The sequence below is a fragment of the Camelus ferus genome, chromosome 27 (genome assembly GCF_009834535.1).
Source record: "Camelus ferus isolate YT-003-E chromosome 27, BCGSAC_Cfer_1.0, whole genome shotgun sequence".
NCBI lineage: Eukaryota > Metazoa > Chordata > Mammalia > Artiodactyla > Camelidae > Camelus > Camelus ferus.
Window position 1 is genome coordinate 10,872,121 of NC_045722.1, and position 12,942 is coordinate 10,885,062.

General features: G+C 39.4%; 1 protein-coding gene across 1 annotated transcript in view; it reads left to right on the forward strand.

The window, feature by feature from the left end:
- IQGAP1 (IQ motif containing GTPase activating protein 1) overlaps positions 1-12,067 on the forward strand; it is a 90,607-nt gene extending 78,540 nt beyond the window's left edge. Inside the window, exons 34-38 of the mRNA XM_032469195.1 lie at positions 1,721-1,933; positions 2,678-2,844; positions 4,694-4,816; positions 7,915-8,023; positions 9,875-12,067. Of these exons, the coding sequence (XP_032325086.1) occupies positions 1,721-1,933; positions 2,678-2,844; positions 4,694-4,816; positions 7,915-8,023; positions 9,875-9,988 (726 nt within the window). The 3' untranslated portion in view covers positions 9,989-12,067. The remainder of the gene's footprint in view (positions 1-1,720; positions 1,934-2,677; positions 2,845-4,693; positions 4,817-7,914; positions 8,024-9,874) is intronic.
- Positions 12,068-12,942: the final 875 nt, after the last annotated feature.

Here is a 12,942-nt window from a genome sequence, read left to right on the forward strand (position 1 = left end):
GAGATAAGGAGTAAAGAGCTTTATAACCTTTGGGACCATTTGATATTGATCCACTTGGCAGTGCTGTCGGAGCAGCTGGTAGCTGAGTCATCTAGGTGTGTGCTTAGGGCCCAGGCCCAGCTGGTTGAGGGGTGGCAGTGGGAAGGGACAGATGAATCACTTCACACTTAAGATTCCTGTTTCATGTATATAAAATGGGAAAAGTAAGTCCAGTCATTCGATTTCAAATTTTGAGCATGAGAATCCTTTTCATTAAGTAACAGTATATTTGGAAGCCCAATATGTAATACAAGTAAAATTGGAGCTACTCTAGTGGCACTAGGGATGGGGCCCTTAGAAGCCCGCCCTCTGAGACTCATGGTCCCTCTGGGAGACCCTTAAGGCTGCACCAAGGACTATATGAAAACTACTGTTTTAAATGAATTGTCAGCTATCAGATGCTGTGGTTGATTACCATTTAGATGTATGTGAGGGTCAAGAAAAGATACGTAACCAGTAACTGCAACTTGTGTAACCTGGAAGGAAGTTTGAAGTTGGGAAGGAGGAGCTGGTCTTTATTGAGAACTGACAGTAGTTTGGTGCTTTCACCTACGTTCTTTCGTGTAATCTTTGCAGTGTCCCTATGAGGTGAGTCTTTTTATCTACATTTTACAGATGATGAAACTAAAGAACTGCTAGAGGTTAAGTAATTTGCCCAAGGTCATCAACTTGCAGTGGCAGAACCAAACTTGGATGCAGTTTTTTCTGACTCCATAGTTTATGTTCCTTACATTATATGATAGAGTAGTATTGGCTTTAGAAGAAAAGGGAATATTAAGAAAGAAATTGCTCCAGTTTGGGAGAAATTACAAGTTTGAACTACAAGCTTTTCCAAATATAAACATCCCTAGTACAAACATTTCAAAATATGGTACCAGAGCCTTAGCCATATGCTGGGATCTCTCAGCATAGAGGTGGTCATTGAAGTTTTGAGAGAGAACAATTATAAGGAAATGACCATGGGTCACTTGGAGGTGCCAACCCATGCTTAGTGCAGGGAAGATGACCAAGGCAACAACTAGGAGGAGGTGCTGGATTTAGGGTAGGAGGAATGGTAATTGGTGATGAGAGCAGTAGATGCAGAAGCCAGATTCTGAGGCAATAAAGAGGAAAGTGTTGAAAGAGTGGAACAGCACGTGTGGATCATTTGTTGGGCGGGAACATAATGGACACGTGTTGGATGGTGATTGGGAGAGATACCAGAATTAAGAAGGGTCTTTTTAAGATTACTAGCATTTGTGGCACGTCTGACAGTAGAGGGAAGGCCTGAGTGTGAGTGGCACTCAGCCTGGAAGAGGTGGCAAAAAGAATTAGCAAGAATTTACTGAGCACTGTTGTTGCATTGGGTGGTTATAACATTCATCAAGCTGGGTTTCCATTAAAATTAAATGGTTTCCATGTCCCAGATGTGATAGGGAAAAAAGGAGGGATTTTGTATCCAGCAGAGTCCAATCTCCAATTATACCTTAGAGTCCAGGAAAGAAGCCCTAAAAAGGCTCGTGACTTCACAGACTTGTCTTCTGGATGAAGAGAGATCTTCCTCTGCTTCATGCAGTGTCTCTGTCATTTGTTGGGGAGTAAATTTGTTCCCTTCTGTTTCCAGAATGGAGTTTGAAAACTATATAAATTCAGTATAAATAAGTGTGAAGACCTTGCCACGAACTTCCATTTCTTACTGTAGGAAGCAGAACATCAGAGGGCCATGCAGAGACGTGCTATCCGTGACGCCAAAACTCCTGACAAGATGAAAAAGTCAAAAACGATAAAGGAAGACAGCAATCTCACTCTTCAAGAGAAGAAGGAGAAGATCCAGTCAGGCTTGAAGAAGCTAACGGAGCTTGGGACTGTGGACCCGAAGAACAGATACCAGGAACTGATCAACGACATCGCCAAGGTACGGCACTTGGGGGACAGGGAAGGCCTGGCAACGTTTAAAACTGTCACAGAGGCTCATGAGGGGGCAGCAGCTGTTCCAATGACAACATACCTTCAGTTCATCAGCAGAGTTGAGCCCTCCTCTGGGGAGTTGTTTCTGACTCTTCCAACGTGAGTTCCTGGCCTGCCCTTTGATGGTTTATTCCACGGCCTAAATTAGGGAGAAGACCCTAATTAGAGCTTCCTGCGTCTCAGTTTGTCTTTGGCCTTAAAGAATTCTTCCAGGCTTTTTAATGATTACTATGAAATATAAATTCACATCAGAATTATCATCAAACCTTTGATTTATGTGAGTCTTCTCAAGAAAAGGGCTCTGGCGTGGGCTGAGAGTGTAGCCATTCTCTGCTGTCGCACCAAGATCGTGCCATGCACGGATGGAAGCTTGGTAACTGTTCTATGAAAATTATCTTTTTCTTCCCCTCCTGACAATACACTGAAGAGATTTAAACCAGCTTTGCAAGTCAGTTCTGAGAATGCATAGTTCTGTAAAAGTAACACATTTCCCTGCCTCTGGAAAATACAAACGGGGAAAAAAATGATGAGCTCTGAATTTCTTTGTTAATTTTTGAACATAAATTGCTGCCTATTAAGAATGTGTGGTCAAGCAAGGCACAGTTAAAGCACTGCTGGGATCTAGTGTTAATGACTCAAGAAGCACGTGATATCCATCATTATTTTCCTAATTTCAATAATTATGTCTCAGGATATTCGAAATCAGCGGAGATACCGACAGAGGAGAAAGGCTGAACTCGTGAAACTGCAGCAAACGTATGCTGCTCTGAACTCTAAGGCCACCTTTTATGGAGAGCAGGTGGATTACTATAAGAGCTACATCAAAACCTGCTTGGATAACTTGGCCAGCAAGGGCAAGTGAGTATTCTTTTAAAGAATCAATGTCAGGGGAAAAAGAAGAGGCAACTGGAGTGACATTGGAAATTTTTATTTAAAACACACTGGGTTGGTTTTTTCCATTAGTCTTTTATTTTGCTTCTAATCATTTATATAATTTCCTGGTTCCATTTATTATTATATGTAAATAAATAATGTGTGGGGGGTTTCAAGGCTGTTTATTTCTAAGCATCCCTTGTCCCAAAATACCTTCCTGGCCCTAGAAACTAAAGAATCATGGGAAGAGATCATTTAGTGGTCCCCAAACCAGAACGTGCCACAAAATCACTTAAGGAACATTATAAACACTTACGTCAATTCCTGGCCGCTACACCTCCTGAACGTGGGATCCCAGATCCTGATTGTTTCCTCAGCTGCCAACGAAAACCTGATGCAGCCCATGAGCCATCAGGCTGCCCGTTTTACAGGGAGGGAACCTGAAAATCCAGAGAGATGAGGTGATAAGCACAGGTTCTGCTTATTAGATGGGTTGGTTCATTATTTGCTCCTAACTTTTCATTTTAAGAATTTTCTATCCCCAGAAATGTTGAAGGAATAGAATAAGAAACGCCCATTTACCCTTCACCTAGATTCACCTGTATTTAACATTTTGCCACATCGGCTTCCCCTCTCTCCAGCTTGCCTATTCTTCCATCTGTGCTTTTTCCCTCCCTCCCTGAAGAGTTCCTAGAGTGAGGCAGGGCTGATATGAAGGACTACAAATCAGGTCCACCTTACCCAGCTTGCAGAGCTGACTCCTGTGTCCTTTTGAAATGTCCCCATTGTTCTTTGAGCACTTCTTGACTTTGTGCCATGAGATATTTCTGGTTCAATTTGTACTTTTCCCTCCCCAGGCTTGGAATTAGTTATTTCTCCAACCATCCCTGGTTCCTTTTAATGAAGAATGTATTTAGAAACCAAAATCTAGGCACTAGATGTGCTCATTGCCAGAGTCATCATTGTTTCAGGCCTTTTAAGCAGACGGACCTAGGTTCTCATTGCTTTTTTAATGGCTGCATGATATTCTATTGTATAGATAAATGTAACTGCTCAATCAGTTCTCCACTGATAGACATCTTCATTGTTTCCACTTACTTATTATAAAAAATTCTGTAACAAATAACCTCTTATACATATGTTGCTTTGTGAACATAGGCATGTTTTTAAAGATAAATTTCTCGAAGGGTTATTGCTGGATCAAAAGTTCTTTGCAGTTGTGATTTTGATAGATATTTCAGTTGCCAGCCATAGCAATTATTCCCTTTTACAAAAGTACCAGCTTTTCTGCTCCACTTTTTGAGACCCTCCCCTTGGGAGCCACAGATTGAGTTCTCGTTCATCTCTATTCTTCCCTCGCTTACTTTTCTTACTGCTTCTTGCCTTGATTATCCCAATAGCCTTCTAACATGTTTCTTTTTCCTTGCTCCCATTCCTCTGTAATTGCTATGGTGGCTTAAACTCTTAAAAATTATGCATTCTAAGACATTTTTATCTTTTTCCCTGCACAGCCACTAAGTGACTCCCTTGGGATTCAGCACAGTTCCCTCAGGCTGGCATGTAATTTATGTGCTTAGGTTCTGAGAGGGACATGGAAAGATTAAGGCACTGTCAGATTCATGGTGTGTTCTCAAAAATAATTTAAATTAAAAACAAAAGCGATTTAGGAATGTTTCCCTGTTTTGCAGAGACATTGCTTAGGCAATTTATTTGCCATTTTAGAATTGGTTTGTTACTAACTTGTGTATGGGGCTGACCTCATATCCTTGAATTACCAACAAAGATTCACAGTAGATAGTTACTTACAGAAAGTGACATAATGTGATTTTTACAGGGTCTCCAAAAAGCCTAGAGAAATGAAAGGAAAGAAAAGCAAAAAGATTTCTCTAAAATATACAGCAGCAAGACTACACGAAAAAGGAGTTCTTTTGGAAATTGAGGACCTGCAAGTGAATCAGTGAGTATTTACTTTTTCACTTTTAGATATTGATTTTTTTTTTAATTTAGCATTTGTCATATCTTTATCTTATTGACTTTATTTCCTTTATCTGGATATATTGTGTGTGTGTGTGTGTGTGTGTGTGTGTAATTAATCAGTTTTATGCAGAATTTGGCATAATACTCAGGGATAATTTGTCTGTCATAGAAGGGAAAATATTTCTTTACTTTATGGAACATTTGCCTTAGGACATCTTAATTTTCCTCTTTAAAGCAGGAAGCCATTCCTTCCATTTTTTCCTGTGTCCAAACCAAGAATCAATAAGAATAACGAGAACAGGAGTGCCCCTTACTCCACTGGAGGCCAGGAACCGGGGACTTACCCTCATCTTCTTTTCTGGGAAGCACCAGCTTGCTTTACCCGTGGTTCCTGGATCAGACCTGGCCTGACCATCCTCCCTCGGGTCCTGGCCCATGTGTCATGAGCAAGAATTTATCGAGTACCCTACTCAGTCAGCCCTGAGCTTTTTCTTCTCGTGTCTGTTTAAAACTTTTTAAAAACTTTAAAAAAAAATTTTATATTTTTCTGATTCTAAAATAATCCGTATTCATTATTGAACTTTGAAAAATATGATAAATCATGAAGAAAAAGAAAAAGCACCTATAACCCCAGAAGCCAAAGATTACCACTGAAATCATTTCAGTGTATTTTCTTCTATGACTCTATTCAAATAAAGATCTTCTATTCTCTCACTTATTTACCATCCTACTTTTTCTTTTTTAATTTATCTTTCATTCTAGGATTTTTTTTTTCTTTTTCTTTCTTCCTTTTTTTTTTAATGGAAGCACTGGGGATTGAACCCAGGACTTCAAGCATGCTAAGCATGACTTCTACCACTGAGCTATACCCTCCCCCTCCACTTAATTTTTTTTTTTAACATAAATTGGGATGATACTGTTTATAGTCATAGATCCAGCTTTTTCCTCATAACATATTGTGAGCATTTTCATATTTTTTTAAAGCATCCTTTTTAATGGCCACATAACATTGCATATTATAGCATTTGCAATTATGCATTTATTTAACCATTCACCTACTGTTGAACATTTAAGTTGATTTTACTTTTTACATTATTAACATGTGATAACACCTTTATATGTAAATCTTTGATTCTCCTTCTGATTATTTTTTATGATAGATGCCTAAAAATGTAATTTCTGGTCATAGTATTAAATTTTTTTTATTGTAAAAAGCACAAAACATAAAATTTACCATCTTAACTACTTTTTAGTGTACAGTTCAGCAGGGTTAAGTATACTCACATTGTTGTACAATAGATTTCCAGATCCTTTTCATCACACAAAACTGAAACTATACCCATTAAATAACAACTCCCCATTCCCCACCCCCCCACCCCCCAGCCCTGGGCAACCAGCATCCTTCTCTCTATGTCTGAATTCGACTCCTCTAGGTGCCTCATATAAATGGAATCACACAATACTTATTTTTTTGTGTCTGGCTTACTTCACCTGGCATAATATTCTCAGGATTCATCCATGTTGTAACATGTGACAGATTTCCTTCCTTTCTAAGGCTGAATAATTTTCTATTGTATATGTGTACCACATTTTACTTAGTCATTCATCCATTGATGGACATTTGGTTTGCTTCCACCTTTTTGCTCTTGTGAATAATGCTACAGTGAATCTAGAAGTGTAAATATCTCTTTGAGAGTCTGCTTTCAGTTCTTTTGGCTGTCTAGCCAGAAGTGGGATTGCTGGGTCATATGATAGTTCTATTTTAAATGTTTTTATGAATTGTCATACTATTTTCTATAGCAATTGAAAAAGCTTTTAACTCATATATTGCAAAATATTTTCTAGCAGTATCTGACATATGTATAAAAATGCTTACTTACCTCACAACTTCCTTGCCATCACTGAGTAATAAGATAATTTTCAATGTTTTGAGTCAATAGATAAAAATGGTAGCATTTTAAAATTTTGCACTTTTTAGAATTCTGGTTGAATTTTTTGGTAGGTGTGTGTGTGTTTTTAAACATGACTTATTATCTATATTCTTTTCTCTGGTCATTGTTTCAGTTGGGGACCTTGGTCTTTTGGGGGTTTTTTCAGTTGATTGCTTTATGCATTTTTCAAATCTAATATTTACTATCTACTCCCTTCTTCCTGTCATTATTTGCCACTGCTATTTAAGTGCCTACCATTATTTGACTCTCTTATTTCTTTTTAATTTGTTACTATGGGTTTAGAAACCAGATGACAAACCAAACCGATTAAAATAAAATTATTTATCACATAAAATAAATAGCTTTATAACCTGTGGGATCTCCTGTTGAGTAAAGAGCATCTGTTTTAGTACATGGATTTTGTGGCCTCTCTTTTAGCTTCCCAGGATCCTCTTGCATCCTTTGTGGTTCTCAGCTCTGTTTACAGTACATCAGTTTGCTCCCCAGTTGACTGATGGAAATGTGGGGTGATATACTTTGATCACCTGGGAAACAACATATTCCCACCTTCTTCTGGTGCTATAAAATTTCTTGGCAAATAGTGTGTTGAGAATGAGTGACACCTTAAATATTTTCAGTAATAGCAGTTGATCTACCCTTGGTGGCACTCAGTACATTTATATCTATAGCACCTGCTCTTTCCAGAAAACCTCTCTTGGTTCTTCTTGTTCTGATACCCTTTTGTTTACTTCTTCCAATCCTCAAACATCCATCCCTTCCTCCTCCTCCTTCTAGCCTAATTTCCTCTTGATTCTCCTTTTATCATTAGGTTTCAGCGTGGTCACATCAGAAGGCCCAGAGAATCCCTGATGTCACCCCTTAGAGGCCATTTGTGGCCTTCCCCAGTAGTTCCTCTTTCCATAGAAAGCAAGTGCTCCCGGGAGGTTGCCACTCCTCTCTACAGATCCCTAAGTGGATGGTACTTAGTGTACAGTCCAACACGGCTTCGCCTGCAGGAGTACTTTGGACCTTTATTTTGTACCCCTTTTCACTCTTGAAGACGTTGTCCGTCTCCTTTCTGTGTTTCACAGAATATTTTTATATGAGAACATAAAAATCATACCTTTATGATGCTATGTTTCAACAGGTTTAAAAATGTTATCTTTGAAATCAGTCCAACAGAAGAAGTTGGAGACTTTGAAGTGAAAGCCAAATTCATGGGAGTTCAAATGGAGACATTTATGCTACATTATCAGGTGGGTTTGCACCAGGTGAAACCGAAAGCTCTGTGTGTGAGGTAGTTGTGTTCTTGTCAAGGTAGGAGAATGGATAAAAAGGACACCACGTGGGAAAAGCAGTCCACCTTCAGCAGTGAGCTGGGGAAGGAGCTGAGGGTTTTGGTGCGTCTGATTTGGTCTGCAAATGCTTCAGAAAGCATATCTGAATCTTCTACTTGGTGTTGCCAGTAAATTGAGCTGATACCTCAGACCTGAACAGGATGCTTAGGTACAGATCTAGACAGTACAAAATTGTAAGCCTTCTCAGTAGCTTGAAAGCTCTCTCTCTTTTTTTTTTTTTTTTTTGGCTCTCATTTTGATTTGGGAGCTTAAATGTGTATTTCTGACAAGGTGTGTGTAAATTGCATCTTTGTAAACTGAACCCCATTTTAAATTCGAAAAGAATTCTGCAGGGAATCATTTTGCAAAATAATTATCTCTAATATTTATTTTAAAATAGCTCTATTTTTTATGCACTAAACAATATCAGGGCACTGAGAGGATTCCTAGGGAATGCACAGACTCCGTTAGTTTTATGTCCATGGTGCTTCACTGATGATCAGTACCAATCTCATTTGCACTGCTGCTCTCTGTCAAGCTGGGCAGATGCCTTTCTCTGAACATGCATCTGGGCTCTTGCACACATTACTCTCCCTTAATTGGGGGCTCTCCCTCCTGTCCCCACCTTGTTTCAACTCCCATCATTTATTGAGTACTTTCATGTGTGTCACCACCCCCAAAGCTTCCCCGATCAGCCGAGCCACAGTTGGTTTCTTCTTCGTATCCGTAGCCTTTAGACTCAGCCTCTGTTCACCTTAGGTGTTGACTTATTTTCCTGTCAGCCTCCAAACTGCAGACTCCTTAAGGACAGGGAGCATTTGTTTCTTTCTCAATGACTAGTAGACCCTCAAAACATGTTAGCTGTACAGATGTGACATGATTTTGTGATGCACATAGCTAACTCAAGTCCTTACACAAAGAAAGATCCTGTTATTCCCTCAGTTTTACCAGAGGCCACCCAGTCTACCTCAGTGATGTATTCCTCCATGCACAAATTCATTAAATAGGGAATGACCGCCAGGTGCGCGGTATTATGTTGGCACAGGTGCTGTACCAGGGTTCTCGTTCTCATGGAGCTGCTAGGATTTTTCCAAAAGGTGAATTGGTTGAACTTTTGAGGTCCCTTTAAGCCCTTTGACTCTTGCTTTCTGTTTATTACTCTTCCAAAGTTTAGGGGTGAGATGACTCAGATTTCCTCAGTTTGTTCTGGACAGTGGAGGGTAGTGGGGAAGGCAGGGGCCTTGCAGTCAGATCCGGATTCACCACGTCAAACTCTGTACTGGTGGGCAGGTCGTTAAACATCTCTGAGCCTCAGTAGCCTTATCTTTAAATCTAGGATAATCACACCTTGTAGGATTTTTGTCAGGGCTTAAAAGGACAATATAGAATGTGCTTCCACATCGTGGAGCGCAGAGTAGGCACCTACAAGCCATTTAGTCCTCTCTTTCCCCTTGCATTCAGAATATAAAAGCTTTCTCATTTGAAATAGAAAGTAAGACTCTAGTAGATATTGTTGAGACATTACTGGCCTTATCTTGTTCTTAGTGGTTAGTAGACTTCATCATGGATTGAAACGCCGTCACCTTCTCCAGGTGACACATCCTTAGACAACCTGGGCAGTGGGCAGGCAGCACCATAGTTGTGGACTTGTTTCTCACCCCAGGTCACATCCGGCACACAAGTGCCTCATTCCTTCTGGATCCCTCCCTATATTGTGTCCTTCCTTTTCAGTTCCACAGTCTTAATTGTCCAAATGGTTTTTTTGAACAGGACCTGTTGCAGCTACAATATGAAGGAGTTGCAGTCATGAAATTATTTGATAGAGCTAAAGTAAATGTCAACCTTCTGATCTTCCTTCTCAACAAAAAGTTCTACGGAAAGTAATCGATCATTTGCTGCCAGCCCAGAAGGATGAAGAAAGAAGCGCCTTGCAGCTACCTTTCTAGGGTCCTTCTTTACTCATAGGAAGCCAAGACCCAGCTCACACCACACCAGTGCCTCAATCTGATACACCCCCATTACCCCATGTTTAACTCCTCCCACTCAGTGGGACTTTGGTTGCCCTTTTTTCATAGTGAAATTGTATTTCAGGCTTAGTCTGACCTTTCTTCTTCATTTTCTTCTGCCACTTAGGAAAGAGTGGGAACTCCACTGAAATCTCTCATGTTGTTACAGTCTTAGAGGTGGCATTACTATATTGTAAGCTTTGGTGTTTGTTTTAATTAGCCATAGGGATGGTGAGATTTGAATTCTTGTTATTTAGAAATGGAAGCCATTAGCACCAGTAACATGCATATATGTAAGAGACACAAGTAAAATGTCAGATTATCCTTTGTTATCAGATTGTCACTTAATAAATTTGGGCAGTTCTGTTAGTGTAACTCTCTCATCGGTGAATGGGAGCGCCCCATTGACAAGATTAAGCTACTTAGGTAAATTTGGGGTGGTCTGAGGCGCCCCTCTTATTTGTGGCACCTTGTTTGTGTTGGTGCACAGAGACTGACTAGGTTCAGGAAGATAGTCCACTCTGTCCCTATGGCAAAGGAATGGTTAGCCCTAGCGTAGAATGTAATTGTTTTCAAAACTGTTTTATATCTTAAGAGTGCCTTATTAAAGTGTAGATTTATTTCTTAAAATGTGGGTGATAGGAATTTTAAAGATTTATATAACGCTTCAAAAGCCTTTTTAAATACTGTAAGAAAAGGGTTTTTAAAAATTGGCTTATCTGTATATCTGAACTCTTAAAACTTTCTTATAGCTAAAACACTAGGATTTATCTGCAGGGTTGCAGAGAGAGAATCCTGCCTTAAATAGCCTGAAACAAAAACAAACAAAACCAGCTAACCGATGTTACACTTGATATTAAAATCTATTTCTCCCCATTTCTTTCTCTTTTCTCTTGCTGCCCACACCGTGCCTTTACTCTATGAGCTTCAGGTTTTTTTTTTTTTTTAAATTTGGTCACAAACAATTCTGTTCTAAACATTGAGTTTAGGAAGCTTTTGTTCTTAGACTAAAAGTCATATACTTAAAAAAAAATCTGTTTATCCAGGAAAATATATTGAAATCATGCTACTGAGCCTCCATTTTCTCTTCATGTTTTGGTTCAGTATTCTTTTATCATAAAACATAAACTAATATTAAAACATGTACTGATGTGTATGTATTTAAAGCCAATAAATTGTTTCATTAATAACAAATCATGTGATGTCCCTGTTACAACTGTAAGTGTTGGAGATGTGTCTTTCATGGAGGACTGTGTACTCAGTCAGGTCCACGGGTGCCAGAGTAATAGTTGCATGAAGTCTTCACACACTCCAGACAGCCCCTGGGCAGGAGCAGAGGAGAGGTGTGGAGTGCCACGGAAGGAGTCTCCACTCCTCTGACCTTATTTGTTATATTTTGGAAGACAGTTTTTCCGTAAATATTTTCCTCAGATTAAAAAAAGGTGCTATTATAAGTAGCATCACCTCAAAAACTGGAACCAACCAAAGTGTCAGCTCTTTTCTCTTAAAAGATGATACACATCCCAAATGCATATTGGGCCCCAAAGGCCACATCCATGAGAGACAGTGAGCAAAGTTTACAACTCCTTTAATAAGATATCATGTTTTGATTATTTGTAAGGATTATAATTCCCTTGACACAACCTCTAGTGCAAAATAGCACAAAGTGCACTTCAAGAATTTTGACGGAAACTGTGTAGAATTACGGTTTTAATAGCATTGAGCATTCCCAGATGATCTCAAGTCAGGACATTGAAACCTCGTAGTGCTTATTAATTTTAATTTATTAGCTATAGCATCCTCTCTCTCAACTCTCTCCTTCCTTGACCTTCTCTTTGACCAGCCATCATGACACTTCCCATGAATTTACTTCCTCCTAAGAATTTGGTCTGTCCATCAGATTGTTGCTGCACACAATCGCCTTTGTATCTCTGTATGAAATAAAAGGTCACTTGTTCGTGTTTGTGTTTATTTCTCTCAGTTTCACTGTTAGCAGTTCCTGCAAAACAGTGCTGACTGGAGTGATATTTAATAATTGAAAACTGCAACACAAAATAGCCCCTTCATAGTCTTTTTGAAGAAGTAAATTAGCTATCAAATCACTGAATTATCTCAAAGCAATTTTTAACTTGTGAATTCAGCCTTTTTAAATGTAAATTGCTAAACATAATAAGGGTGATGGTGGTGAACAAACATAATGTCACTAATTTCTTTTTTTTTTAATCCTCTAGATTTGTTTTTAATTATTATTGGTGGACATTTCAGTGGCAGTTCTGATTGGCTAATGGCTAGAAGTTTCAAATTATAGCAGCACTGAATGTTGTTTTATGACAGCAGCACACTAGGTCGCAGTATGTCCCTCAGGGGACTTCTGTGTTACATACAAGTCACCAGAAAAGACTAGCAGAAGGTGGATATGAAAGAAGTAAACAGCTGCAAAAGGGTTTGAGAAAAGGGCTTCCTTCTAAGTAAGGTCCCAAGGGGTAGCCTTACTTAAAAATACAAATAAGCGTATAGAAGCGTCCTGCTGTGTTTATAAACCGAGGCCAAGCTATATTGGAAAATTAGCAACGATGTAAAATAAGGAGGGAAACGGAGTAATTCTAAAGTAAACATAAGTGAAAAATTGGAGGTGATGGTTTGTGTGGGTGGCCGGAGATGACCCCACAGGCTTCTGAGGTAGAGAGACGTACTAAGAGCCTGGGCTTTCCTGGCAGTGGGCCCTTGTGGATGGAAGTTACCCTCGGAGCCCGTTTTCCCCTTCTGAATTGGGGAGTCCATTCCGTACGTGTGTTACTGAAACCTGATGTATGTATATTTCAACAACTTACG